At 40.0% G+C, this 26,822-nt stretch overlaps 1 protein-coding gene across 1 annotated transcript in view; it reads right to left on the bottom strand.

Annotated features, from left to right (window-relative positions):
- The window catches only part of sirt2 (sirtuin 2 (silent mating type information regulation 2, homolog) 2), a 76,019-nt gene that overhangs the window by 21,033 nt on the left and 28,164 nt on the right, over positions 1 to 26,822 (bottom strand). Inside the window, exons 3-12 of the mRNA XM_084320372.1 lie at positions 18,429 to 18,480; positions 16,933 to 17,043; positions 15,901 to 15,942; positions 14,883 to 14,989; positions 7,963 to 8,019; positions 3,094 to 3,162; positions 2,579 to 2,708; positions 1,868 to 1,927; positions 1,566 to 1,621; positions 1,318 to 1,394 (exon numbers count right to left, since the gene is read on the bottom strand). Coding sequence (XP_084176498.1) covers positions 1,318 to 1,394; positions 1,566 to 1,621; positions 1,868 to 1,927; positions 2,579 to 2,708; positions 3,094 to 3,162; positions 7,963 to 8,019; positions 14,883 to 14,989; positions 15,901 to 15,942; positions 16,933 to 17,043; positions 18,429 to 18,480 — 761 coding nt within the window. The remainder of the gene's footprint in view (positions 1 to 1,317; positions 1,395 to 1,565; positions 1,622 to 1,867; positions 1,928 to 2,578; positions 2,709 to 3,093; positions 3,163 to 7,962; positions 8,020 to 14,882; positions 14,990 to 15,900; positions 15,943 to 16,932; positions 17,044 to 18,428; positions 18,481 to 26,822) is intronic.

Below are 26,822 nucleotides of genomic sequence, written 5' to 3'. Positions count from 1 at the left end.
CTGTTCATTCGTAGGCGCACTGTCGCACACACAAGACTTGTTATGGAATATTAATGCAGTCTATTTCCACCGATTAGCTTTAGTTCTTATTTATTTATCCACTGTCATTTCAGTGTTGGTGTATAGGCTATATAGTGTATTTCAATATAAGTTTAATTGATATATTCGAAAGAATGCAGGTTTATAGCTATATCAACCCCCTCCAATGTACAGTAAATGACCAAGTATGGTTTTGTCAATATTCCAATGTACAGTTTTGCTTGTACAGTGTAAGTCTACCACCCCTCCTACCCAACCTCCTCCAACAGTTTCTACGTCAAATGTACTCTCTTTTCTGGACTCTTTTTGTATCACAAACAGTACTGTATTTGCAAATCTGGTATGTCATAAATGTATAGATGTAGCAGTACTGTCTATCTGTGTCGTGTGTGTCATATATGTTATGATGAATTGAAAATGGGGGACCCTGATGTAAACAAGACGAAATTCTTTCTCTGGTCTGCATCCCCTTATGTAATTGAGCTGTACTGTACTGTACCCATTCTGCAATCTGTTAATAAAGTTTTCAATCAATACCAATCAATGGGATACATTGCATGTTGACCTGCATTCTTTCAAATGTATATAATTAATCATTAAAACAGATGTGTAACAAATAAGAAATGCAAATTCCACAGAAGGCATTCAATTATTATTATTTTCAATCATTTCACAATAATTGCATAATTGTGTTTGAATATCTGAGTAATTAAAGTAATTATACATTTGTCCAAAATAGCTGGTTCAGATATGGTTAATCCAGCTGCCCTGTGATCAGATGAATCCATATTATTTATTTTTCCGACATCAAATGCGTAATTTCTTATCGTACAAATATTGTCATATTTATTTTAATTATGATCAAGTAATTAATTCCAAGGAGGCATGTAGCGTTAACATGAAGGAATCACTATGAGAACACAGTCTGTCAAGTTATAATACAATTTTAAATTAGTCAATCAATCATGAGATTTGATCGTGGGCTGAGAGCATATTTAAGTGTGCTCCTCAGCACTCTTAGATCTGCTCTCAAATAAGATCTCAGGAAAATTTGAGGACTCCCACTCCCAGCCCTAATATGTCTTAAATAGGCCGAAATCTGGCTAAGACGAAATATTTTGTCGTAACTTCGTTCGAGAATGAGACCCATTGATATTACAAACACGGCAACAGGAAATACACGTTGGCCCATTTAGAATGTTTATGTCATCAAGTCAGAAAGGGGCTACAATTACACACTGTTACTGTATAAGCAGAGAGGGTCGTGTCAACGATTACCTGCCAACCAGTCCGGCAAAAGGCTGGACCTGCAGAGATGTTCCCATGACGATCAGAAGATCACAACGAGGAAAGTCCTGACAGAGAGAGGGAGACATAATTTGAATTCTAAAACACCTTATGATCAAACACCAAAACAAATATGATGAAATCAACAAATACAATTATAAATAAAATATCAAATATAAAGGACAAAGATCATCATGTACACGCACACATACGCACACATACAAACATCCTCCTCTCACCATCTTCATGCAGGTGAAGAAGCGGGCAGGTAGACTCTCCCCAAAGAAGACGATGTCTGGACAGAGGAGAGAGAGAGAGAGAGAGAGAGAGAGAGAGAGAGAGAGAGAGAGAGAGAGAGAGAGAGAGAGAGAGAGAGATATCAAATATCACCTCACACAGTCATGTTGTAGGATCTTCAGGGTCAGTTGATCTGTTATGCTGGAGTACATCACTTTTCAAGGTAAGACGGACGGACGGACAGACAGACAGACAGACAGACAGGCAGACAGACAGGCAGACAGACAGACAGACAGACACTAACCTGGCTTGACTAGACAGTTACACTTGTCACATCTGGGGATGTCGTCAGAGAAGATCTTTTCTGTGGGTCAGAGGGATATGTTAACAGACAACTAGATTTAAGTCAAGGTTCTAACTGGTAGGTTCTTCTGACTGGTAGGCTCTGATTGGTAGGCTCCTCTGCCTACGCCGGGCCCGGTGACACCTCCGGTGGAGCTCCGATGGCATTTTCACATCCAAGTATAAATTAGGCTTAAACATAAAACCAAACCCCTGACCCAAAGATTCCCCAAACAAAGGTATAGGGGTGCAGTCCACTAAGACAATGCACTAGGGCCACCATGTGTTAACAAAAAGTAAGTTAAAGCTTAGAAACATCTTAAAAACAGACACCACATCATTGTCTAATATTTGATGTGTGTGTGTGTGTGTGTGTGTGTGTGTGTGTGTGTGTATGTGTGTGTGTGTGTGTTTTCATGTTCAACGTTAAACTATTGTGCAACCTTATACACTGTACTTATATTTTATTGAAATTATGGATTTAAGTTGCAGAAAATTACAGCAAATGGTTTTCTTTGTTGCACATTTCTTAGCTCCCCTCTGGACCACAGCCCCCCTCTGGACCACAGCCCCCCTCTGCATCACAGCCCCCCTCTGCATCACAGCCCCCCTCTGGACCACAGCCCCCCTCTGCATCACAGCCCCCCTCTGGACCACAGCCCACACCTCATACCTTTCATCCAGTCCAGGTTGTACTCCTTGCGGCAGCTGAAGCTGACACAGTGGGAGCTGTAGAAGGTTCCGTGAGCTTCAATCAAGTCGTCTCCCTGAAGCCCGGCCACGCGCTCCAGAGTGTCAATGTTCTGGTGAGAAAACCACATTATCTACTGTCTGCCACTGCATGGCATCCTGCTAGTTTGAGACACAGTCCTGTAAACACTTAGGATGTTCCAATACCAAGACACAGGATTTCCCCAATACTAAAATCCAAGAAACGTGTAAGATAAGACAAGATAAGGTATTCCTTTATTAATCCCCATGGGGAAATTTGGGAAGCATTCTAGAATCCCCCCCCCTGACAGAAAATATGTCCATCCCTTATGTCTTTGAGCAAGGCATTAACACTGATACCAGCATTAACCTGGAATAGCCTCAACCTACATGTATGTGTGTGTGTGTGTGTGTGTGTGTCACAGAGGGATATTATGCTGTGTATGTAAATACAATCCTAAAATATGGGTTTCTAACCTGCGAGTAGCAACGTCTCAACAGCCCCTTGTCCTTCAGTAGCTTCATGAAGTAGTGACAGACTGTGGGCTAAAAACAACACAACAGTCATTCAATCAATCACAAACAAACAACCCAAAGAGTAAGCAAGTTCATTTTATGAAAAATAATATGATCTACATACAGAAAAGACATCCACATAGGGATGGGTAATATATTGATAATATCAAATATCATCTAACTAGGGCTGACCCCTATTAGTCGACTAATCGGTAGAAAGGAGCCGTAGTCGACTGGCCAACCTCTTAGTCGATTATAAAAAAAAATATATATATATTTATAATAAAAAAAATATATATATATTTATCATTCTTTCCAAAAGAAAAGAGGCCTAGAAGCGTGGCTAAAGTGGTCTGCACACGGCGGGCGACCGACGTCGCCTGGCGATGCGATTGACAATCGCCTGGCCCCCCACACCAGAGCCGACCGTCGCTCTGTCTAGCTGGGGGTGTGGTTACTTGTTTCCCCCCTGAGGGAGATATCAGAGGACGGACCGGACGTTAGGTTGTTGTGAAGCGAGCGTATTAGCAGGTAGCTGTGTTGTGCTTTACGAGGGAACTAAACCCATATTGAGCTGGAATTAAACCACCTATACGAATACAACCTCTCCTCATTCTTCCTGACATTACTTCATGACTGATCACTACAATACGTTCATTACCACCGATTGGACAAGTATTGTTATGCAGCTGAGAGAGAATGTTTTTTCACTGAAGACGCTGTTCTGTTCTCAACCATCATTTTCTTTGGACAATAAACCTTATAAACCACATCAGCTGCAGCCTGGACATTAAACTCTGTCAACATCCACAACTTCTTTTGTTACCCGAGTTTAAAAACATCTAAGTAGGTGCATCGTGGCGCATTGTTCATTTATTAGTTAATGACAAGCGGCCACTATAGCTTCTCCACTAACGTTATTTATTTAAATTGTTCCTGTTAATAATAATGAACATAAGTAGCATGGTAATAATACGTAGGTTATTTATCAATGCATGTATTGATAAATTAATGGTGTACACAAATGATACACCAGTAGAACTTCTATACTACTTCTACTGTAGAAGTCATGTTATTTCCTCATTGTCCTTGCTGTGTCGCCGCTGCCGTCGCCTCAAAAAATAGGATCGAGGCGATTTTTAGCCAGGCAACAGAAATAGCTGCGCGACCGTCGCTTCAATATCTCCTGCCGTGTGGGTTCTCTCATTCATAACAATGGAGGCGATACAATTCTGTCGGTCGGCTCGCAAAAAAAGTCGGTCGCCTGGCAAAATTCGCCCGCCGTGTGCGGAGCCCTTAACGCTAATGGCACGCATACCAGAGGCTAACTGCCTACGAAAACAGGCACAGAGGCACTGAAAGAGGATTTCACCCACCTAATGAACACACTAGACTAGACAAATATCAAGATGTATCCATCAGTGGACCAATTGCATGCTTTTGCAGAGGACAAGAAGCCTTCAGTCGACTCCTTCAGACATTAAGCACCCCCCACAGCCCAAATGGAATGCTACAAAAATAAAAAAATAAAAACATTTAAAGAAAATATTAAAAATATTATATAAATTTTGGCCAATCATAGTCGACCATCCAAATCCTTAGTCGGGGACAGCCCTACATCTAACTATGTTTTCGTATTGTAATAAACGATTTTGTTGCCTAAATCAACACTAAAAAACAAATAGCACATCGCATTTTTGCACAAAATGACTCCTGGAATATTTGAGAATGTCCGTTGCTGTTTCCGTTTACATGATCTAAGTCAGGGGTGGGCAACTTTGTATATGGTGAGGGCCACAAAATGTCCACAATCAATCTGGGGGGCCGCATTGTTTATCGGCAGTCCCGCCAGTAGTACCCCATCACTCAAATAGCCCATAATAGTCACAGATGTGATAAATAAGGTATATAAACAATTATAATTTGTTGTAACTTTGTTTTTATTCCATTTCAAATGCATTTAGTAATGCAATTTCAACTTTATGAATTTATAAACAGCTGAATTTAAAAGTATTGCTGTAACCCCAAATATATACAAAAATTATCAATTATAATTAAGGCTTCTAATAAAATAAATGTATGAACTTAAAGCCCACTGCTCAACAAACACAAAGCAGCATTCCTGCTGCATTTCACTACAACAGTAAATCAAAAGTGCAATAATAAATGATTTTGTTAAATGTATAAACTTTTATCCTGCTACTAAACAAAACATTATAACACTGAAATGCATGTTATGGATATGAAGCACTCAGGAATGTTTTGTTTAGTAGCAGGATACAAGTTTATACATTTAACAAAATCATTTATTATTGCACTTTTGATTTACTGTTGTAGTGAAATGCAGCAGGAATGCTGCTTTGTGTTTGTGTTATTAGTGTTATCTGAACACTACAAAAGTAAACAAGTAAAGTGCAAGTAAAGTAAAGTACAATACTACATGCCTCCCATTGACCCTTAATCAAACTGGCATGACATTCACCCTCGCCCCACAGTGGGTCAATAATGGTTATAATAATAATAATAATAATAATAATAATGGTCCCCTCTCTACACCTCTCCATCATCCCCCCCCCCTCTCTACACCTCTTCATCATCTCTCCCCCCCCCTCTCTACACCTCTTCATCATCTCCTTCCCCCCCTCTACACCTCTTCATCATCTCCTCCCCCCCCTGTCTTTAATGAGACACTTGTGGTCTCTCCATTTGGCGCACAATAGCAGGAATGTCAACTTCAATGTTTGTGCATGCAATCTGTATCAGATGAAATAATGTTTCATCCGACAGCCTGTTTCTCTCCTTTGACTTGATGTGCTTCATGTTTGAGAAATTGCTCTCACGTATGTATGTGCTCCCAAACATACTGGCCATAGAGAGGGCAAAGTCCCTGAGGAGTGGGAAGCGGGGCTCAGGTAGCAGTTTCCAAAACGAAATTCCCCTCTCATTTGTCTTTGCTTGAAAAAAAGGATCTGACTGTAGCTCGCACAGTTCAAGCTGCAACGGTGGGGGCTGCTCTGACACCGTAGCGGTGAGGGGGCCGGCAAACAGCGCTATCCGTGACTGCATGCCGTTGAAATCTTCAAACCGATCATTGAATTGCATTTGCAGTGTTTCAATGTCGCTCCTGTACTTTCCGACGGCTCAGCCATCGGATTTCTGTGTGTAGCTGCAAGTCGCCATAATCAGTGTCCATCTCTTCCAAAAAGGAGACAAACTTTCTATGGTTTAGTGACCTGTTGCCTCCACGAATTAGATTGGTAACCTTGGTAACCAAATCCATAACATGGCTGTATTCAAGCTTCTTGGCACAGAGAGCCTCCTATATCAGATAAAAAAAAAGAAAAACAATTTAACGACTCTCGCATATAATTTGACTACACTCGACTCGCATTGGTCATTATAGTGACGCACAATAGATGGAAATTATGTTAGCGAACTTACCTGATGTATAATGCAGTGCAGAATTGGACACTCAACGCCACTCTGCCTTAGAAGCCCGGCGAATCCATCGGTAACAACAGCCGACAGTTTATCAAAACCCCCATATTGCTGCACGGCACTTTCAACAGCGTTGAATATGTGCACACTACATTTACATTTACATTTAGTCATTTAGCTGACGCTTTTATCCAAAGCGACTTACAAGTTCTGTGCGACAAGACGGCAAGAAGGGTATAACTCTATCAGCTGAGTAACAATGTTCATCAAAGTGTTGCGTGTTACAGTGTAGGTTAGTTTATTAGGACAAGTGCATGACATTAAGGTTAGTCGGGGTTAGATTTTTTTTTTTTTTTTTTTTTTTTTTTTTTATCATTTCAGATAATGGTTGAAGAAGTGAGTCTTTAGTCGACGGCGAAAGATTGGATGGGATTCGGCTGTCCTAACTGGGATGGGTAGTTCATTCCACCATTGTGGGGCAAGGACTGAGAATAGGCGGCTTCTCTTTGATGACCCTCCGGGAGCTTGGATAGGAGTAGATCTGAGGCGGCCAGAAGATGCAGAGCGTAGGGGTCTTGAGGGTGTGTAGTTAGAGACCATTGACCGGAGGTAGGCGGGAGCGGTTCCCTTTGCCGCACGGTATGCTAGGTCGAGGGCCTTGAAGCGGATACGTGCAGCAATGGGGAGCCAGTGCAGGTCCCTAAGAAGTGGGGTGACATGGGCCGACTTCGGTAGGTTTGAGATCAGGGCTGACACTAGGGCTGACCCCTATTAGTCAAATAGTAGACTAATCGATCGAAAGGAGTCATAGTTGACTGCCAACTCTTCTTAGTCGAATACAATACAAAAAAATAAAAAAATAAAAAAATAAAAAAATAAAAAAAAATAAAAAAATAAAAAAAAATTATAATTTTTTTTTTTTTTTTTTTTAATATTGGCCTGGGGCCGCATGGAACGTCGGTGAGGGCCGCATGCGGCCCGCGGGCCGCCAGTTGCCCCTCCCTGATCTAAGTGATCTCTTAATATGGTGATATACTGTATATAAGTGTGTCATACCTTGAATTTTCCTGGGTAGAGCTCTCAATATGGTGATATACTGTATATAAGTGTACCTTGAATTGTCCTGGGTAGAGCTCTTAATATGGTGATATACTGTATATAAGTGTACCTTGAATTGTCTTGGGGAGAGCTCTCAATATGGTGATATACTGTATATAGGTGTACCTTGAATTGTCCTGGGTAGAGCTCTTAATATGGTGATATACTGTATATAAGTGTACCTTGAATTGTCCTGGGTAGAGCTCTTAATATGGTGATATACTGTATATAAGTGTACCTTGAATTGTCCTGGGTAGAGCTCTTAATATGGTGATATACTGTATATAAGTGTACCTTGAATTGTCCTGGGTAGAGCTCCTTGGCCAGGGCGAAAAACGGTTCCGGATGTTTCTGAGAAACGAGGTGGAGAGGAAGACTTTAGTCCAAAGACACTTCTCGGGAAATCACTTCCGGGACATTTCCAGGACATTATTTGATCAAACTGTAGAAGGACACACTCAATCTCATCATTGCCATATGCATTACTGCCTGAGTGAGTAACTCAGTAACAGGTTAAAGCAGAGTATCAGTATCGGTCCGATACCAGGCTAAAACAGAGTATTAGAGATATCGGTCCAATACCAGGCTAAAACAGAGTATCAGGGACTTCCGGTTTTGAGATGTGTGGGTAGTTGACCAGTGTCAGAGCTCCCGGTCAAAAAACATCGAAAAAGGGAAGTAAAACTAACTAAAACAAAAGAAAAAGTGACAATTCAAGAATATAAGAGAAAAGGAAGGGTGAACACGAGAAAGAACGAGAAAAAAAGGACACCAGAAGAGATACAAACACAGGAGGAAAGATCTCTACACGAGAAAATGGCGGACGAGGTAGATCAGGCGAGCATGACGCAGGAAGACAGAGACGTGGAGTCCGTGGAACCCGCTTGGATAGCGAAGATACAAGCAAACATACAAGCGAGCATACAAGCTAGCGTACAAGCTGCTAACCAAGAGCTACGAACTAGCACACAAGCTAGCGCGGTGAGTAACCAAAAGGCTATCCAAGAGCTACAAGCTAACATGCAAGCTAACGCAAAGGCTATCCAAGCTATACAAGCTAGCGTACAAGCTAACGCGCAGAACATGCAAGATAGCGCGTTAACTAGCCAACAGGCTAATGCAACAGTTAACCAAGAGCTACAAACTAGCCTACAAACTAGCATACAAGCTAACGCAATGGCTATCCAGGCGAGCACGCAGAATATCCAAAACAGCATCGATGGACTCAGGGAAGAGTTAAAGAAAGGTCAGGCCGAGCTCAGAGAGGAAATGGATAAGGGACTCGAGGCAATGGATGGACAACTACAGGAACAAGAGAAATACATAAAGATGTTGGAAGGAAGGACGGCTGAAACGGAGGAATGGACTACAGAAATACAAGATATTCTAAAGGAGACGCTCGAACAACAGAACATATTGAGAGAAAAATTAATGGACTTGGAGGGGAGGTCGAGGAGAAACAACATACGAATATGGGGACTGAAAGAAGGGATGGAAGGAGACTATGATCAAATATGTAGACAGCCTAATTCGGAGAGAATTGAAGATGACAGAACTCGCCAAGACAGGGATTCAAAGAGCACACAGGACAATTCGAAGTCAAAGAAAACATCCTCAGAGAAGCCTGGCAGACGAAGATGGAGGTGGAGGGACAGAAAGTAACCTTCGACCATGACTATGCAACAGAGGTGGCAGTAAAGCGTCGGAGCTACGTTCAGATAAAAAAGACTCTGAAAGAAAAAGGAATCAGATTTCAACCACCAATGACCACGCTGAAGGTCCATTGGAATGAAGGCACAAAGGTGTACGGCGACGTGCGGGACGCGGCGAGGGACATGAACGGAAGACGATGGAAGGTGCCGGGAGGAGAAGAGGAGAGACCGACGCTGTTGCAGAGGTTGGAGAGAGCGAGGAGATGGACCAGGGTCGAGGGATGAGGAAAAGGCGAGGCGAACGGGAAGGTGAAGGGGATCTGAATCGATTAAAAGCAGATCAACTGAGAAGGAAGACGCAAAGACACAGAGAAGGGGGGCAGAGAGGAGACGAGAGGGGACACGGTGATCCAAGGGAGGATAAGTACAATACACACACACAATACAGCTTAATGTATACATGAGAAGGACTGATGCAATGAGAAGATGGTAAAGCACATACGAGATAATTATACCAAAAGTTATTAAAAAAAGGACATGGAGATTCAAGACACATTAGACTGATATACATATGACACACACAATACAAGAAGATGAAAACATGAAAAGGACTTATGCAAGGAGAAGATGGTAAAGTACATACGAGATAATTATACCGAAAGTTATAAAAAGGGACATGGATATTCAAGACACATTAGACTGATATACATATGACACACACAATACAAGAAGATGAAAACATGAAAAGGACTTATGCAAGGAGAAGATGGTAAAGTACATACGAGATAATTATACCGAAAGTTATAAAAAAGGACATGGGGATTCAAGAGATATATTGAGACGGACATGAAAGAACCACAGGATTACACGTGACACATAATACAATTAGACGGGAACATGAAAGTGACTAATACAGAGCTTATGACCTATATAGCGCAAATTTTTTTGCCACTAGGGGGAGCCCTCTCACTAGGAGAGCAACTACTCCCCACCCACCAGCGTGGGAAAGAGGGGTACGAGTGAGACCCTCAAATACCATGGAAGTTCCAAGTGTTAATGTGGATGTTAATGTTTATTATGGTTATATGTATGTAAATCAGACAGAGATAGCAGAGGCTACAACCATAAATATAATTTTATGTGACATGGGTAGAACGGGAAAACAATTTGAAAATAAATATGACAAGTTAAGGGTATAAAAATTATGTCGTTGAATATGAATGGTATGAATAATCCGATCAAGAGGAGTAAGGTGATGACGAAACTTAAGAAAGAGGAGGCGCAGGTCGTCTTCTTACAAGAAACACATCTAATATCACAAGAACATGAAAAGCTGAAGAGATTCGGGTATGAAAATCTGTTCTATAGTTCTTTTAAACAGAACCTTAGAAGGAGTAGCTATACTAATTAAGAACACAGTGAAGTTTGAAATGATCAGGGAAATAAGGGATAAAGAGGGGAGGTATGTAATGGTCAAGGGGAAAATGGAAGGTCAAATGGTAACACTAGTGAATGTGTATGCTCCACCAGAAAGTGAGAAATATCTATTTGAAACGATCTTTGATATCATAGCGTTGGAAGGGGAAGGGGTCCTGATCTGTACAGATGATTTCAATGTAGTACTGAACTATGACATAGACACGACAAGCACAAAGAAATGGAGGACAAACATTAGCAAATATATGAATATACAAATGGCAGAATTAGGAATCATGGACATATGGAGAGCAATGCACACACTAGATAGAGAATACACACATTATTCGCATCCACACACAACATATTCAAGGATAGACTATTTTCTCATGACAACATGGGACAGATACAGGGTAGAAGAATGCAGGATAGGGGTAACGGACATATCAGATCATAGCGCAATATATCGGACAGTGAATCTTAAAAGTAGACTGAGAAATACAATTTGGAGACTGAATGTAGGACTATTAAATAACAACGGTTTGGTTAATGAAGTAAAGGAAGACATAATTAGATACAGAGAATAAAATGATAATGGAGAGGTAGACCCAAACATTTTATGGGATGCACTAAAGGTAGTAATACGTGGAAAATGTATAGCAAAGACGGCATTACTCAAGAAGGCTAGAATAGAGACATACCAGAACTTGATAAAGAAACTGAAAGAATTAGAGAAAGAACACCAAAGCTCAAAGAACCAAAAGACACTTAGAGAGGTAAAGGAAGTTAGAGGAAAGATAAACAAAGAGCTGCTGACAGAGAAGAAAGCTAGATACATGAAGCAGACGTACTATGAAGGGGGAACGAGAGCGACCAGACTTTTAGCTAGACGAATCAGGACACAAAACAAAAACTGAACACAATACACACAATAAGGGACACAAACACAAACAAAATACTGAGAGAACCAGCTGAAATAGAGAAGACATTTGAAGAATATTATAAGAAACTATACACACAACCGATAGCGGCAGGAGAAGAGTTAGAATTTTTTTGAAAAATTAGATCTACCATCGATAGGGAAGGAACAGAACGAAATATTAAATGCAGAGATCACAGAACAGGAAGTATGGAATGTGATCAGTAAAGCAAAGAGTAGTCACCGGGTAGCGACGGATTCCCCTCGGAATTCTACAAAACATTTAGACAGGAACTGAGCCCCATATTAGAAGCAGTATTCAGACACACAATGGAAAAAGGCACAATGCCACCTTCATGGAAAGAGGCTTAATTACTACAATTCCAAAAGAAGGGAAAGATAGAGAACTATGTAGCAGTTTCAGACCTGTGTCCATACTTAATGTAGATTACAAGATGTATACATCAATAATATCCAAAAGATTTGAGACCTTTATGACAGATATTATAGACGAAGACCAGACCGGATTTATTAAAAGGAAGACAGACACAGGATAACATAAGGAAGACAGTGCGGGTGGTAAAGGAGATACAAAAGGAAGGAGGAAGTGCAGTATTAGTTAGCCTAGATGCAGAAAAAGCTTTCAACAGTGTAAGCTGGATATTTCTATATAAAGTATTGGAGAAATTTGGATTAGACAAAAACGCTATGAAAACAATTAGGGCATTATATCAAGAACCGACGGCTAGGATTAAGGTAAATGGTAGTTTGACGGACCGGATTAAACTAGAGAGAGCTACCAAACAGGGTTGTTGTCTTTCGCCGACGCTCTTCGGCGTATTCATCGAACCACTGGCTCAACTAATTAGACAGACCAAAGACATCAAAGGGGTGGAGATAAGGGGAACAGAACATAAATTGGGACTGTTCGCAGACGACGTGATAGTATATATGAGACAACCAGACACAAGCTTTCCAACACTGATGGATTTACTGACAGAATATGGATACTACTCAGGATATAGACTCAACGTGACAAAGACACAGACTTTAGCACTGAACTACACGCCAACGATAGAGATCAAAGAAAAATACAAAATTAAATGGGACATGAACAGGATCAAGGGGTACCTAGGGGTGAACATTACAAGAGGGGTGGAGGGGTTATACGATGCAAACTATACACAGATCAATCAGAAAATCAAGAGAGACCTAGAAAGATGGACAGTAATGCCCCTAGATTTCAGCTCAAGGATCGAAATCATTAAGATGAACATATTACCAAGGTTATTATACCTATTTCAGTCTCTACCTATATTAATACCACAAAAACAATTCAGGGAATGGGACAGACAGATATCAAGATTCATTTGGGGGGGGGGAAAGGCCAAGGATCAGATATGTGACTCTACAACTACCAAAGGAAAAAGGAGGAATGGCAGTACCCAGTTTAGAAAGCTATTACTATGCAGCACAGCTTAGAACAGTAGCATGCTGGTGCAATGTGAATTATGAGGCCAAATGGAAAGATATAGAAACCAAAAGAGAGGGATTCAAAGTGCAGGCACTGATAGGAGATAGGGAGCTGTTCAGAGCTGTTCAGTTCAAAGTACCCTGTGAGACCCACGGTTGCAAAATTACAAAATCACTTTTAGCCATTTAAAAAAAATAATGTTTATTTAAAAAATGTTAAAGGGGAACTATTTTACTATTTCTTTCACTATTTGGGCACTTTTACACAATTCCTGTGAGTCTATGGAACACCTAGGTTTTTTTTTTCCAAAAAAATAAATGCATTGTTTTGTATTTCTAATCAAGTACTCAAAAACCGCATTTTTCTACCTCAAGATCTTAAGCCGTTTTGAGGCTGGGCTCCAACCACTGTGTGGCCTGGTGCCAACTGCCACATCAACTGCCACATTATTATGCAGCTGAGAAATCTCTGACATCACAGATATGCATATTTTCAGATGACTCAGTTCAGTGAGGGTGAATATTGTGAGAGGAGAATTGGAAGAATGCGCCAATATGAGAATTAGAGACATAGATCCTATTAATATAAGTCCACATAGCTAAGAAACAATGGTAAACACTGAAAAAGGCCATTTATAAGATAGTTCCCCTTTAAGCACATGTATAGTCAATTGGTCCTGTTGTTCAGCCTCACAATGCTATTTGATAGTAAATGTGTTTATATGGCCCACCCTCTGGCCTCTGAAGTTGCTAATGTCTTTTTAATTTGGGCCTCACAGGGTTAACCTCTTAAGCCCGAGATATACAGTAAAAGTGTATATTTTCAGCATTACGTTTGTTTACTAATTATTTTAACTGTTATTAGTGAAATATAAGATTATAGAAATCTCAGGGCATTGAGTCGGAACCGGCGCATATTGACAGGAGGAAGTGGCACATCCAAAAGTGAGTGTAGTCTTTTGAAGGAAGAGACTCAGGGCTTTCAAATTTCGAAAAACTACCCTACCCAGCTCACACCAGCCCCTGTCAATCATCTGACTTCTGGATTTACTTTTTTATTTCTCTTATTTTTTGGGATCATCTCCCACAAACCTGAACGTTATTGCCATAAAACAGAACGCAGTTAGTTTCTCTACCTTTCTGTGAACGTCTTGCAAAAAACGGTGTTGCAATATGATGAAAAATGGTGGAGGAATTTACATTCTAAAAAAGATGGCAGAATTCAGTACTGTATCTACAAAACCTTCTGTTTAATCATCTTCCCTTTATTCATTTGCTTAGATTTTTCAGGTCTGGTAATTTTTTTTAAATAGAATTGATATTCTCCTTTGGTTCATTACAATTTACTCAAGCCTAGTAACAGACACACTATTTCTGACACTGATCCATATATGTCCCTAGATTCAGATACCAAGAACATGCAAATGGACCATTAAAAAAAATAAAAAAATAAAAAATTATTCTACGTCCTTATGGAATGAGTGACAAAAAAGAAAAAGTAAAAAGAAATGTATGGATGGAAGAGCCGAGCCGCACATTGACGGGCAAAGAGCCGCATGCGGCTCGCGAGCCGCGGGTTGGCCACCCCTGGTCTAAGTGTAGACTGTTCAGTATAAGCACCCAATGGGATTGGTGCTCAGTATCGGGTGATACTGAAAGTTTAGGATCCCTGAATCAGTATAAAATGTGGTATCAGCACATCCCTACTTTAGAGCCAAAGCTTCAGTAAAGCCATATTCCTCCTCATCCATTACCTTAAAGTAGTCTATCTGGAAGATGGCCTCTGGGTAGGGCAGGTTGTATTTCTGCAGGTTGGCATAGAGACCCGTCTCCGGGGAGCGGAAGTCAGGGATGCCAGCCGCTGGTGGACACAAAGAAAGATACTTTATAGCTGTTGTTGATCAGGGCTGTCGGTTATAATATATAACCAAGAATAATATTCCTGTAGGAAATAGGCTGAAATGATGCCAATTTGAATTCAATATAATGATAGAATGTACATGTTATTAACATATCAAAGCAGGTGTAAAATGCTAACAATGAACTTCATTGTGTGTTGTATTTGCTATTATGAGTAGTACCAATAGGAAACAGTCCTCAGGCATCGAGGCTGTGCTTTGTAGCACCCATTTATTGGCTTGTATATTTTTCAAAAATCATGAAAAAGGAACAAGAACGAGGGCGGCTGATTGGCGCAGTGGGCAAGGCGCTCGCCACTAACGCCGGTCGTTCATACTAACACAATTGGCAAGTGTTAGAGGGTGGGAAAGCCAGTGGGTGGAGATTGGACGTTGTGGACAGCGACTCCTACAGGTCGGTTTGGTGACGCCGGTGCGGTGGAAGCAGGAAGTAGCGGGGGCAGCATGAGCCTCCCACGCGTTACTCCTCGCCACTGAGATTTCGAGCTGCTGCGGTGAAAAGATGCAACAGGCTGCCTCCTCGTGTACCGGAGGGGACACGTGATGCAAGGCTTCTGTCCTCACTACAGCCGACCAGTGGGAGGCATAGTCTAGCAACGTTCAAGACAGGGGAGGGAAGAATTGGATAAAATACAAAATTGGGATGAGAGAAAAATAGAAAATGGGGAGAAAAAGTGGATAAAAAAAAAGAACAAGAACTATTGATGCATTTTCAATTCACTGTAATGATGATTTGACTTATTTGACTGGCAGTTTAGTAGTCAAAGTATTTTTTCTTTTTCAAAATTTGAATGAAATTCAAATATTGAAATGTATTCTGAAAGATTGTTGATGCTAATATCAAGATACTCACAAGTGGATATTCCAGCTCCCACCATGCAGATGATGTTTTTACCTGTATGAAGGCCGGGTGTAAAACACAAACTGCATTCATATCATAACAACATCCCTGCAATGTTCAAATCAAATGACAAATGTAGTCAAATGTAGTCCTAATAATACCTTAAATTGGTGTAAATGGATGGAGCATGAAGCCTAAAACATTTTCCTTACATTCTAATGTTATCTGTAGTAGTGGCAGGCCAAGGCTAGGACTGGGTATCATAATTAAAATAAGTTTATGGTATCGATCGAAATGCAAAAAAAAAAAAAAGAAACAGCCTAACCAAGGCTTGGAAACATTTCAAATGATAACCCAGCCTGAGCATAGGCAGGCTCAGACACACAGTCGAGCAGTGGAAAGGACTATCTGCATGATGCTGGACTGTGTCAGTTTGGGAATTCTGCTTTTGATTGTAAAGGCCTTTCTGATACTAATATTATCGTATATTTCACGTAGATGAAATGTAACGTCAGGGAAGGGTTCATTCCTAAAATACCACCAACTGAACCAGGCTCCTATGGATAAATAAAATGTTTTTGCTCATATAGCACATGCACCGCACATAACTCAGCAAAGTAAGTAAGTTAAAAATCAAACAAAAAATTATAATAATAAAACACTAACCTTCTTATTGTCATGCACTCTTCCTAATATACTAACATACACTCAACAGTGTAGCACTCAAGTCTGAACACTTCGATGAACATTGTCAGCTGATAGAGTTGTACCCTTCCTACTGACTTGTCGTACAAAACTTGGAAGCCGCTTTGAATAAAAGCATCAGCTAAATGACTAAATGTAAGGTGTCGAGAAAGAAAAGTATTGAATACCGATACTGGCATGGAAACGTTTCAAACAATAAGTCCTAACCACTCCATGATAAACGAGATGTTTTACTGGGTCACGTAATGTATACATTGTGTGCTTGCTTTGTACATATTGTTATAGACCATCACAGAATGAGTATGTATGGGAAACACACCAGACTAGGGAGGGACCTACATTTGCCACTCAGTATGTGGCCTGCCACCGCCTCCAGAGTCAACTCATCCAGAACCTTCTCTGATGACGCCGTACCCAGCGTGCTGGAGAAGAGGTTCCGCAGAAAGTCCACTGAGGGGGGGAATGTGGAGAACCAGATAAATTAACAAGGAAATGTGCTTTAGCAACTTTAGAGTTGCACCAACATCTATTCTGTTGTTGTTAAAGGAATACGCAGACTTTATGGGGAATGTGCTTACCATCTTCTCCAGAGTCGGACAAGAAGATAGATACAAATCGTTCAGTAGAAAGCTTTCCGGCTGCAAGCTAGCCTAGCTTAGCGCAAATTAATGAAAGCAGATATGGACCACTAGCCTAGCTGTTGGCCAAAAAACACCTGGGGCTAGATCCACAAAGGATGGATTGCACGGTGCTAAATGCACCCTTACTTATAATTCATCATGAATTGAAAATGGGGGACCCTGATGTAAACAAGGCAAAAGTCTTTCTCTGGTCTGCATCCCCTTAACAATTGTGTGTATTGAGCCGTACTGTATTGTACCCATTCTGCAATATGTTAATAAAAATGTCATTCAATCAATCACCGCGCAGGTGCAATGCAATCCATTCTTTGTGAATCTAGCTGGAGTTTTAAGCTAGGCTAGTGGTCCGCATCTGCTTGCATTATTTTGTGCTAAGCTAGGCTAGCTTGCAGTCGGATAACTTTCTAATGAACAGAGAGGAAATTGGTATTCTGTAATGCCGCCAAACCTCTAGACAAAAGAGCCCCGCTTGCTATTGCACTTTGTTTAAATATTTGAGTTTTCTTCGTCCAACATCTCAATAACTACAACACTGGTGCAGGTGCTTTCAGGACAGACTAACAGGAGACAAATCAGATTGGCTTCTTGTGGAGAAAATAAGGAGATTACTTTTAATTCCAATGTGTGAGATGTGATACTAATGTTTTATTTTTTTATCTACTTTTTCTCCCCATTTTTCTATTTTTCTCCCTTCCCCAATTTCGTATTGTCCAATTCTACCCTCCCCTGTCTCGAACGTTGTTAGGCCATGCCTCCCACAAGCCGGCTGCAATGTGGACAAAGCCTTGCATCACGTATCCCCTCCGGTACTCGAGGAGGCAGCCGTCGCATCTTTTCACCTGTACAGTGTGATCTCTCAGTGGCGAGGGTCTGCGTGGGAGGGACACGCCGCCCCCGTCGCTTCCTGATTCTACTGCGCAGGCGCACCAACCGACCTGTATGAGTCGCTGTCCACAACATCCGATCCCCACCCACCAGCTTCCCACCCCCTAATACTGCCAATTGTATTAGTATGAACGACCAGCCAAGCTGGTAGCAACGCAGAGAGCTGGGCTCGAACCCAGCATCTCATGCGTTGGTGGCGAGCGCCTTGCCCACTGCGCCACCTAGCCGCACAGATGTGATACTAATGTAAGAAAAGACTTGTGTGCAACATTGTGACTAAAATATGTTGTTATGACTGTTGCTACACACTTTCTGCTCCCCCTGCAGGGTCTTCTTCTTCACTGCTGTGGTCTGACTGCTCCTAGATAAGACAAAGGAATCACAACAGAAATCAATGTTTTTTCGTTTGCTGCCCTTTTTTCTAAGGATGTCCCAATAACCGATACTGTGCTCATGTACTCGTAGTTTACTGTAGTAAAACTACTCTGATACTACTACTCAGTGCCATGTTTGTTCAGGAAAACACAAAATTGAATAAAAAACATTTCATTGTAGTTATATTATTTTATATTTATATTATTTTAACTTGAAATGCCAGCAACCGTGTCATGTTGTATATTTAATTTGTTATAGTCAGAAAGTGAGGACCATATATCTTCGATGACCATGGTTTCCGCAGTTATCAATATATATTTAACAAATTTAACCTCACCAGTTCCACTTATTTTTTCTATCTACAAATAAGAGCAGCTTTGAGGGCTCACGGAGTCCCATAAAATATTCCACTTGAGCACCACAGATTTCACAAATTCTTTTATGACAAGGAGGCATCGAGAGGCTTCGTCTCTGACTTTTATCGCCACTTACTTACGTCCTCATATGAGGTCCTTCCCCTAGACTCGGTTTGGAGGAAGGATATCCCAAACTTGGAAGTAGATTTTGATTGGGATGCAGTCTGGGCAAACGTTCGGCTATCATCACGCAACCCAGATCACCAACAGATTAATCTCAATTTTGTTCATAGGACTTACCTGACTCCAAAACGTTTGCACCTAATGGGTCTCAGACAAGACTCTCGATGCTCCTTGTGTTCAAACGGTGCTATTGGTACATATATGCATATGTATTGGGAATGCCCTCCTGTTAAGATTTTCTGGGAAAAAGTAACCACTCAATTATCAGAATTTTTATCTCTGACCTGCACTGCCTTCTGTATTGTTGTTGAATGATGTTTCTCAGTTATCGACCTCTGTACATGTAAAGAGACTAATTTTGGCCGGTCTTACGGCTGCCAAAAAGTTGATAGGGTCACGCTGGATTCAACCGGATAAAATGTGCCGGAAGGTATGGGTTTTTACTAGGGATGTCCGATATTATCGGCCGACCGATATTATCGGCCGATATCGGCAGTAAAATGTGATATCGGAAAATATCTGTATCGTTTTTTTTTTCTTTTTTAACCACTTACCAATATTTGTTATGTATATATCCAGTGAAATTATTAGTTACCTGAAATTATTCAGTTTTTTGGACGGGGAAACCCTGCATATATCGGTATCGGTTGATATCGGTACCGGAAATTAAGAGTTGGACAATATCGGTATCGGTAAAAAAGCCAATATCGAGCATCCCTAGTTTTTACCTATCTCGATGTGATTTATCTAGAGATATCCACTGCACACATTTTTGGTGTTAATGAAGCCAGCATAGTAGTCTGGGTAGCTGTGGTGGAGAAGATAAAGGGAAGCATATAAACTTGTAATTTTCTGATGTTAAATGAAATAGTGGATGTATAGTCCAAGTGGGGGTCCTGAGGGGGGGTGGAGGGGGAGGGAAGGGGAAGGAAAGAGCGAGGAAGAGTGAACAAGAGCACATGTATTGTATTTATTATTTGTATGTCTTTTTTTTCACAATTTTTCCCTTTTCAACATGAAACAAGACAATACAATACAATAACAATACTAATAAACAAGACATCACAGGAAAATTTTTATGTCTTTTAATCTACATTCATTTTGACTTAATTACTGGACTGTCATTATTGTTATTATTATTTCTGTCATTGTCCTGTGATTTATCATTGATTATTACTGTTACTGTATTGTTTGTCTAGTTTCATGTTAAAAAAGGGAAAATAAAAAACATTTGTTAAAAAAAGAAAAAAGTGGGGAACATCTGATAAAAATAAAACATGTTTTCTAAGTCATTGTTGGAACTGTAATGGTATTATTAAGTAGTGTACTCAGATTGGTACTCGGTATCGGCAAGTACGCAAATGTAAGTGTACTTACATTTTTTAAAAGTGGTTTAAAAAAAATGCCCTTTGTTTTTCTGCCAGCAACTCAAATGTTGCCTTCTTTGAGATGTCATTTGAAAATAAGGTTTAGTTTGATGTCACACTTTATAGTATATAGAACAAATTAAGAAATTCATAATGATTGACATACTCACAAAGTTAAATCTAAAGGTATTGTGTGTATACTGATACAGATGTTATATTTTAGCACATATTTGTTTTTTGGGGGATATTTCTTTAAATGTATAATCTGTGGTTAGAAGCTCCCATGTTAATTATCTTGTCCTCAGCAAGGGGTCACATTATTGACCAGCCCAAAAAGCTTGAAAAACCTCTCCACTTGTGAAAACATATCCTGATGCTCACCCATAACCAGTGATGCCACAGATTACTTGTAAAAGTAATCTGATTACTGATTATTGATTACTCCTTTAAAAAGTAATCCAAGTTACTTTACTGATTACTTGATTATCAGAGTAACTTAGTTACTTTGAAAGTAACTAGGTTACGAAGTCGTCGTCGTTCCCCCAACCGTTTTTTTTAAACGCTTTATTGAAAGTGCATAAATTGTTTTTAACTTGTTTCTCTGCACATAACGTAAATTGTTAAACTAGTGCTTCAGCTTCTGTACCATCAAGTATGGTAAAGCAACAGTCTATGATGCTCACAGCATTAGAGCAGCCAGCCAGTGGTTTCACAAAACCAGTGTATCCATTCACATCTAACAAATGCAGGCTGAACTATTCAATTATATCAACTGTAATTATTAAATTGTTTTTATAAATGTCTCTCTATAAACATACAATCAGTCTCTCTTTAACATGTAAATTAACTGTAAATCTGGCAAATAAGAGCTTTTGCTCTGCCACCATCAAATATACATTAATCAAAAGGGAAAGAAACAATCTCTCTCTTTTGCTGTTTGGCTGGCCTCCGAGTCCTCCTGTACCTACTAGTCGAAGCGTCGGCTAGTGTTGTGATTCCAGATGCTTTCAATGCAATTGGATGTGCTGTTTTTAGCGGTAGACAGTATTTTGTTTCCTCCGCATATGAATGTGAAGTAGTGACTGACGAGCGTTTTGGGATGGAAGTCTGAACAGAAACTCACTTTTAATTTTGCCAAGCGTTTTGGGGTGGAATTCTCCGACGACGGAGCCCTGCTGTCACACGATTGGCGCATATGTCACATGACGTGCTGTGAAGACCCGCCCTACTCTGCCTCTGATTCGCAGACTGTGGATGGGGAATGTGATTGTACCAAAGCAGAGTCACTCACAGACAGAGTGTCCAGTCACGCCGCGGCCCGCGGGACACATTCTTGTGTAACCCTTTCACTGCCACACTACGTCACTCCCAAAAGAAAAACAGCTCAAAATGTATTTTTGACTGTCGAAAACGAAATAAAATACTGCATTCCGCCTGCATTATGAATTTATGATGAGATAGTAACGAAATAGTAATGCACAGCCACTTGGACAAGTAACTGCAATCAGATTACTGGCTTTTAAAGATTAACGCGTTAGATTACTATTTTCGGGGGAAAGTAATCAGATTACAATAACGCGTTACTTAGTAACGCGTTACCGGCATCACTGCCCATAACTGCATAAACGGACACGCACCCCTCTACCTTCAGGAACTCATCACTCCACAATCCTCCACCAGTACCCTCAGATCTGCAGGTAGCCTGCTCCTTCGGGTCCCCAATACCCGGCTCTGCACCATGGGTGACTGAGCCTTCTGCACGACTGCACCACGCCTGTGGAACAGCCTCCCCATCCAGCTGAGGGCACCACAGAGCCTGGACTCTTTTAAAGCAGGCCTGAAAATCTGTTTAAAAAGGCCTTTGACTGTTAGCTTTTTTTTTTCTTGTGATATAATTTTTTTTCTTGTGCTGTTATTTAAAATGTTCTGTTTATACTATGCTTTTAACTATGTTCTATTTTTATCTTATTTTTTTTTCCCTAATAATTATTTTATTTTTTAACTATGTAGCACTTTGGGATCCCAGCGAACAAAAACTTAAATACAAATTCAAATTATTATTATTATTAATATTCCGATGGTCACAGCTGGAACATGTCAACATTGTCTCTCCGTTATTATACTTTTAAAAAACAATAGTGGATTGAATTCAAGTGTTTCAGTGAGATTATTAAGACCGCTAACAACTGCGAAAAAACTAGCTAGCTGCAGTGCACAATACAGGCTTGGAGGGGAAATGTGTGCCCTTTTTTTTGTCAGATTTTGTGTCTGACGGAGTTGACGTGTAAGCTGACGGAGTTGACAAATCCATCAATAACCTCATAATATGCTATATACTATTTTTGAACATGGTAAAGGATTTAAATGTTATTTCAGAGTTATATCTGCACAGAAGTGTGCATATAATAACATGCATTACAATACACTTCTGACTTTTAGAGCATGGGCAGGCTGTGGTCTGCTTATTGAATAATTGTCTTACTTTCCCAGCACATGTGTTAATAAATAAATATATCACTTGTCTACGTGGTTGATTGATTGATTGATGTAAAATCATAATGGTGCAGTGTGTAGTTTTCACTACCAAACATCTACACTCTTGCCTCTTATAGAGCGGGGAAGGAGTTTCATGTTGCCCTTTCATATCCCAGAAGGGATACAAGACAGAAGAAAACAGTTATTCTTGTTCTTATACTGTTTACTTAGATCATCAGAGCAAAGGTGCACAGTGGTAAACTGTGGATATTTCATCTTAATATATTTATAATAATTCTTAACACATTGGGTGCCACGCCCCTTTGCCCAGATAACCCCTTGAGTGCCAGCGCTTTAGTCATTGGGAGGTCGGGGATATTTGCGAACGCTTAAAAAACTATATCTTAAATTATGGCTATGGGTAGGGCTGTCTTAAATACTTCGAAGCTTCGTTCGATGGCACGAGCTTCGAACATAAAAAAAAAATCAAAGTAAAAAAAAAATATATATATATATTTTTTTTTTCCCTCCAAAATCTTGCGCCTCCATTCCAATGAAACGAAAGTAAGCGGCGTCTCGACTCCACTTCTCTACAACAAGCACGTGGAGATGATCTGTGTTGAAAACAACAAGGACATGTGCAGCAGACATGTCGACGAAGAAGTAATCAGATGTGTGGTTACACTTTAAAATATGCAAAGACAATGCCTCTACAACAACTTTGTCAAATCACCTAAAAAACGTAAGTATCGTTGTACACGACGGCGACGCCAAACAAAACATTAATAAGGCTATGCCTATGCTGCTATGACTAATGTGTTACCAAGTTGGCTAATTTAATTGTAATCATCTGCTTTTGTAGGTGCATTGTCTGATATAATTATTAATTATAAATGATAAATTAAATATAATATAATTGTTTGCTTGATAGACGAAGGTTGTAACATAATTATGTAATGTCATGTCGTTGGCTGTGAGAGCAGCCCCACTGCACCCAGGCAGCGCAGCTGAGTGAAACCTTGTTGGCTGCGTCACAGTCACGAAAGGGGCTACTTAATTAATTAATCCAATCCACTTTATTTATAGAGCACATTTAAAAACAACAACGTTTACCAAAGTGCTGTACAAGTCCCACAACATAAGAAAAAAAATAAAAAAAATAATATTAATAATAATTATTATTATTTTTATTTTCTCGAAGCTTCGAATTTAAATCGAAGCTCGGCCCCGAAGCTTCGATTGCCAAAAAAAGCTTCGAAGGTCAGCCCTAGCTATGGGTCTAAAACACCCCTTGCTTATCAATGACTTGCTTGCAGTCAACATGTACGAAACGGATCGTTTTTTCATTGGTACATTTCCGTTTTATACCGTTTTATAGTTTCGGAGAGTTATAGTAATTTCAGAGAAATTCCGCGATAATAGCCCTTTAGTGGAATACACAAAACACGTTGTCATTTTTCGGCTGATTTATTAATCGTTTTCAAATAAATGCTAGATTATCGATAGTATATGTGTACTTATGCACGCTAGAGAAGCGGGCTGAAAAATCTATTATCCATGACCTGGTCAGTGCTAACGTCATACACGCACACACACACGTTGTGATGGCTATGAAAAAAATATCTGTACTGTAACCCAATACTGGTAAAATAGAGTCCTTACCTCACATCAGATGTTCTGCAAAAAGATTAATCAAATTCCTGATCGCCATTCCAAATATTGATCGCGTTTATTGATCCAACGCTATAGTCCGAAACGCATAATCGAAAGCTGCTCCGAGCCTCCCCGGTGAATGTGGTAACAGACACTGCTTGCCAGAGATGGGGCAACCCTGGACCGGAGTTTTTTTCTGATGCACATTGCCACTCAATCCAATCCAATGATGTGCATTACCATCCGGGAGACGATAGGCGGCGGTATTTGACCTTTTCGAGCTCAGAGCCATTCCCAATTATAACGTCAGGCTGGATGGATGAACAATTTATGGATATCGCTAATAAAAGAAATTATGATTAAATAACGAGAAATCTCATCATTGGCACTCAACGCATGGCGAGTTAGGACGAGAAATCTCGTCGTTGGCACTCAAAGTGTTAATATAGGACTGGTCCCTGTGTGTCTAGATTGCTGCATCATCCTTTCTCTGACTCTTTCTATCCATAGTGTACATTATGGTATGGAGTGATCAACAGGATAATTGTTTGCTAGTCAATTGTCACAATCAGTTGTAATATACCCTAGGAATATTGGAATGACTGTCTTCTTGAATTTTCTCCCACTGCTTCCACTGAACATGGGTTTTGTCTGCACAAGCCAGTGTGAAGATGTTTGCAACATCTAGTTGTAGAAACTACGCACTGCAGCTTTAAGATTTAACGTCAATCAATCAATCAATCAATCAATCAATCAATCAATCAATCAATCAATCAATCAATCATGTTTAGTAAATAGACACCTGATTTTATAGTCTTATTCTAATACATTTTCATGACTTTTGTATTATAGGAAAGCATGGCTAGACAACAATTGTCAGTTGAGGAGCGAAGGAGAAGAAATAGAGTACCAATGAAAGAGAAGAGAAAAATTACACAGTGACGAAGAGAGCAAACGGAAAGACAAAAGTGGAAGAAGAGGGTTCAAGACAAAAAAGTAATAGAAATAGACAAGATGGGAGACAGGGCACAGAGGTATCGGAGAAAATATTGGAGAGGTCCAGAAAAGGTGCAGACAGAAAAGGTCCTGTGAAGGTGCGGTGCTGGAGGCAGACACCCCCCCAGATAGCCCGCAAGATCAGGATATTTTAGATAACAATGCCAGACAGCACAGGGAGTCTCTCAGACAGGAAAAGCAATGAAGTAACGGAACGTAGACCAATCTCGGTCACTCTTTGTCTGGGAACGCCCAAAACCAAATTCGGTCACGCCCCATTTTGACATCCAGGCTTTTTTTTTACTGTCAGCGTTTGGGAATTTCATGTCGACAGGTAGGTGAAGTGAAATTATACATATTTTAGAATATATATATCAAATTTCATGAGTATTCATCTATATTTAGTCATCTAAAGACTATTAGATATGAACGTATGTACCAGTAAAAAGTGGGAATCTCTAGAATGTGTTTTGGGCGACGCTGTTTACAAGAGCGGGTAGCCTCTCAACTTAACGTTATACACAACACTTTCTGTTGTCAGTAGGTGGCAGCATTGGTTTAAAAGGTGAAAATGATATGACTACAAAATTACTACAAATCCCAAGACCTTTAGCACCTAGTTCATAGGTCAGCACCGGATTAGGAGAACGTGATCTGAGGAGCGTTAAACTATTAATGCGACCTGAATATAGTGACCGAGAATGGTCACCTAATTATCTTAACAAAAGTGCATCATTAGCATTATGTTTGTTGTCTAAAGGGGGAACATAATGGTACAATTTAAGATTTTAATGTTATCCGCATATAAAGGACAAATAAAACATTGTTAATTTGTAAGAAACCTCAATGAAAACGGCGCAGGGTAAATTATATTCGCTATTGTTATGAAAATGTAATAGAATCCTATAAAAATTTGGACGCATTTGGTCACCGTGACGTTAAAACATGAAAAAGGCATTCAAGAGAAATACAAACTTTGAAAGAGAAGATTACAAATGTAACAACCTGAGAAAAACATTAATGTGCAGAAAAAAGGCTAGAAATACATCACCACTAGGGATGGGTACCTTTCACATTTGAACCGATACCGGTACCTGTGAATCGATACCGGTACCCAACGGTACCTTTTTTCGGTACTTTAGTCTCTAAAAATTGTATCTACCTACCTGAGTTGTAAAAAAAATATTCCAAACTTAATATTTAATAAATAAATAATGTATTATTATTACTTTATTATTATTTACATCTTACTGATGTAAAGTATTTTACAACTGATTAAACAAACAAACAATCTAGCA

This window comes from Notolepis coatsorum (assembly GCF_963971535.1).
Source record: "Notolepis coatsorum genome assembly, chromosome: 1".
Taxonomy (NCBI): Eukaryota; Metazoa; Chordata; class Actinopteri; order Aulopiformes; family Paralepididae; genus Notolepis; species Notolepis coatsorum.
This window is presented reverse-complemented; position numbering and strand designations above follow the sequence as displayed.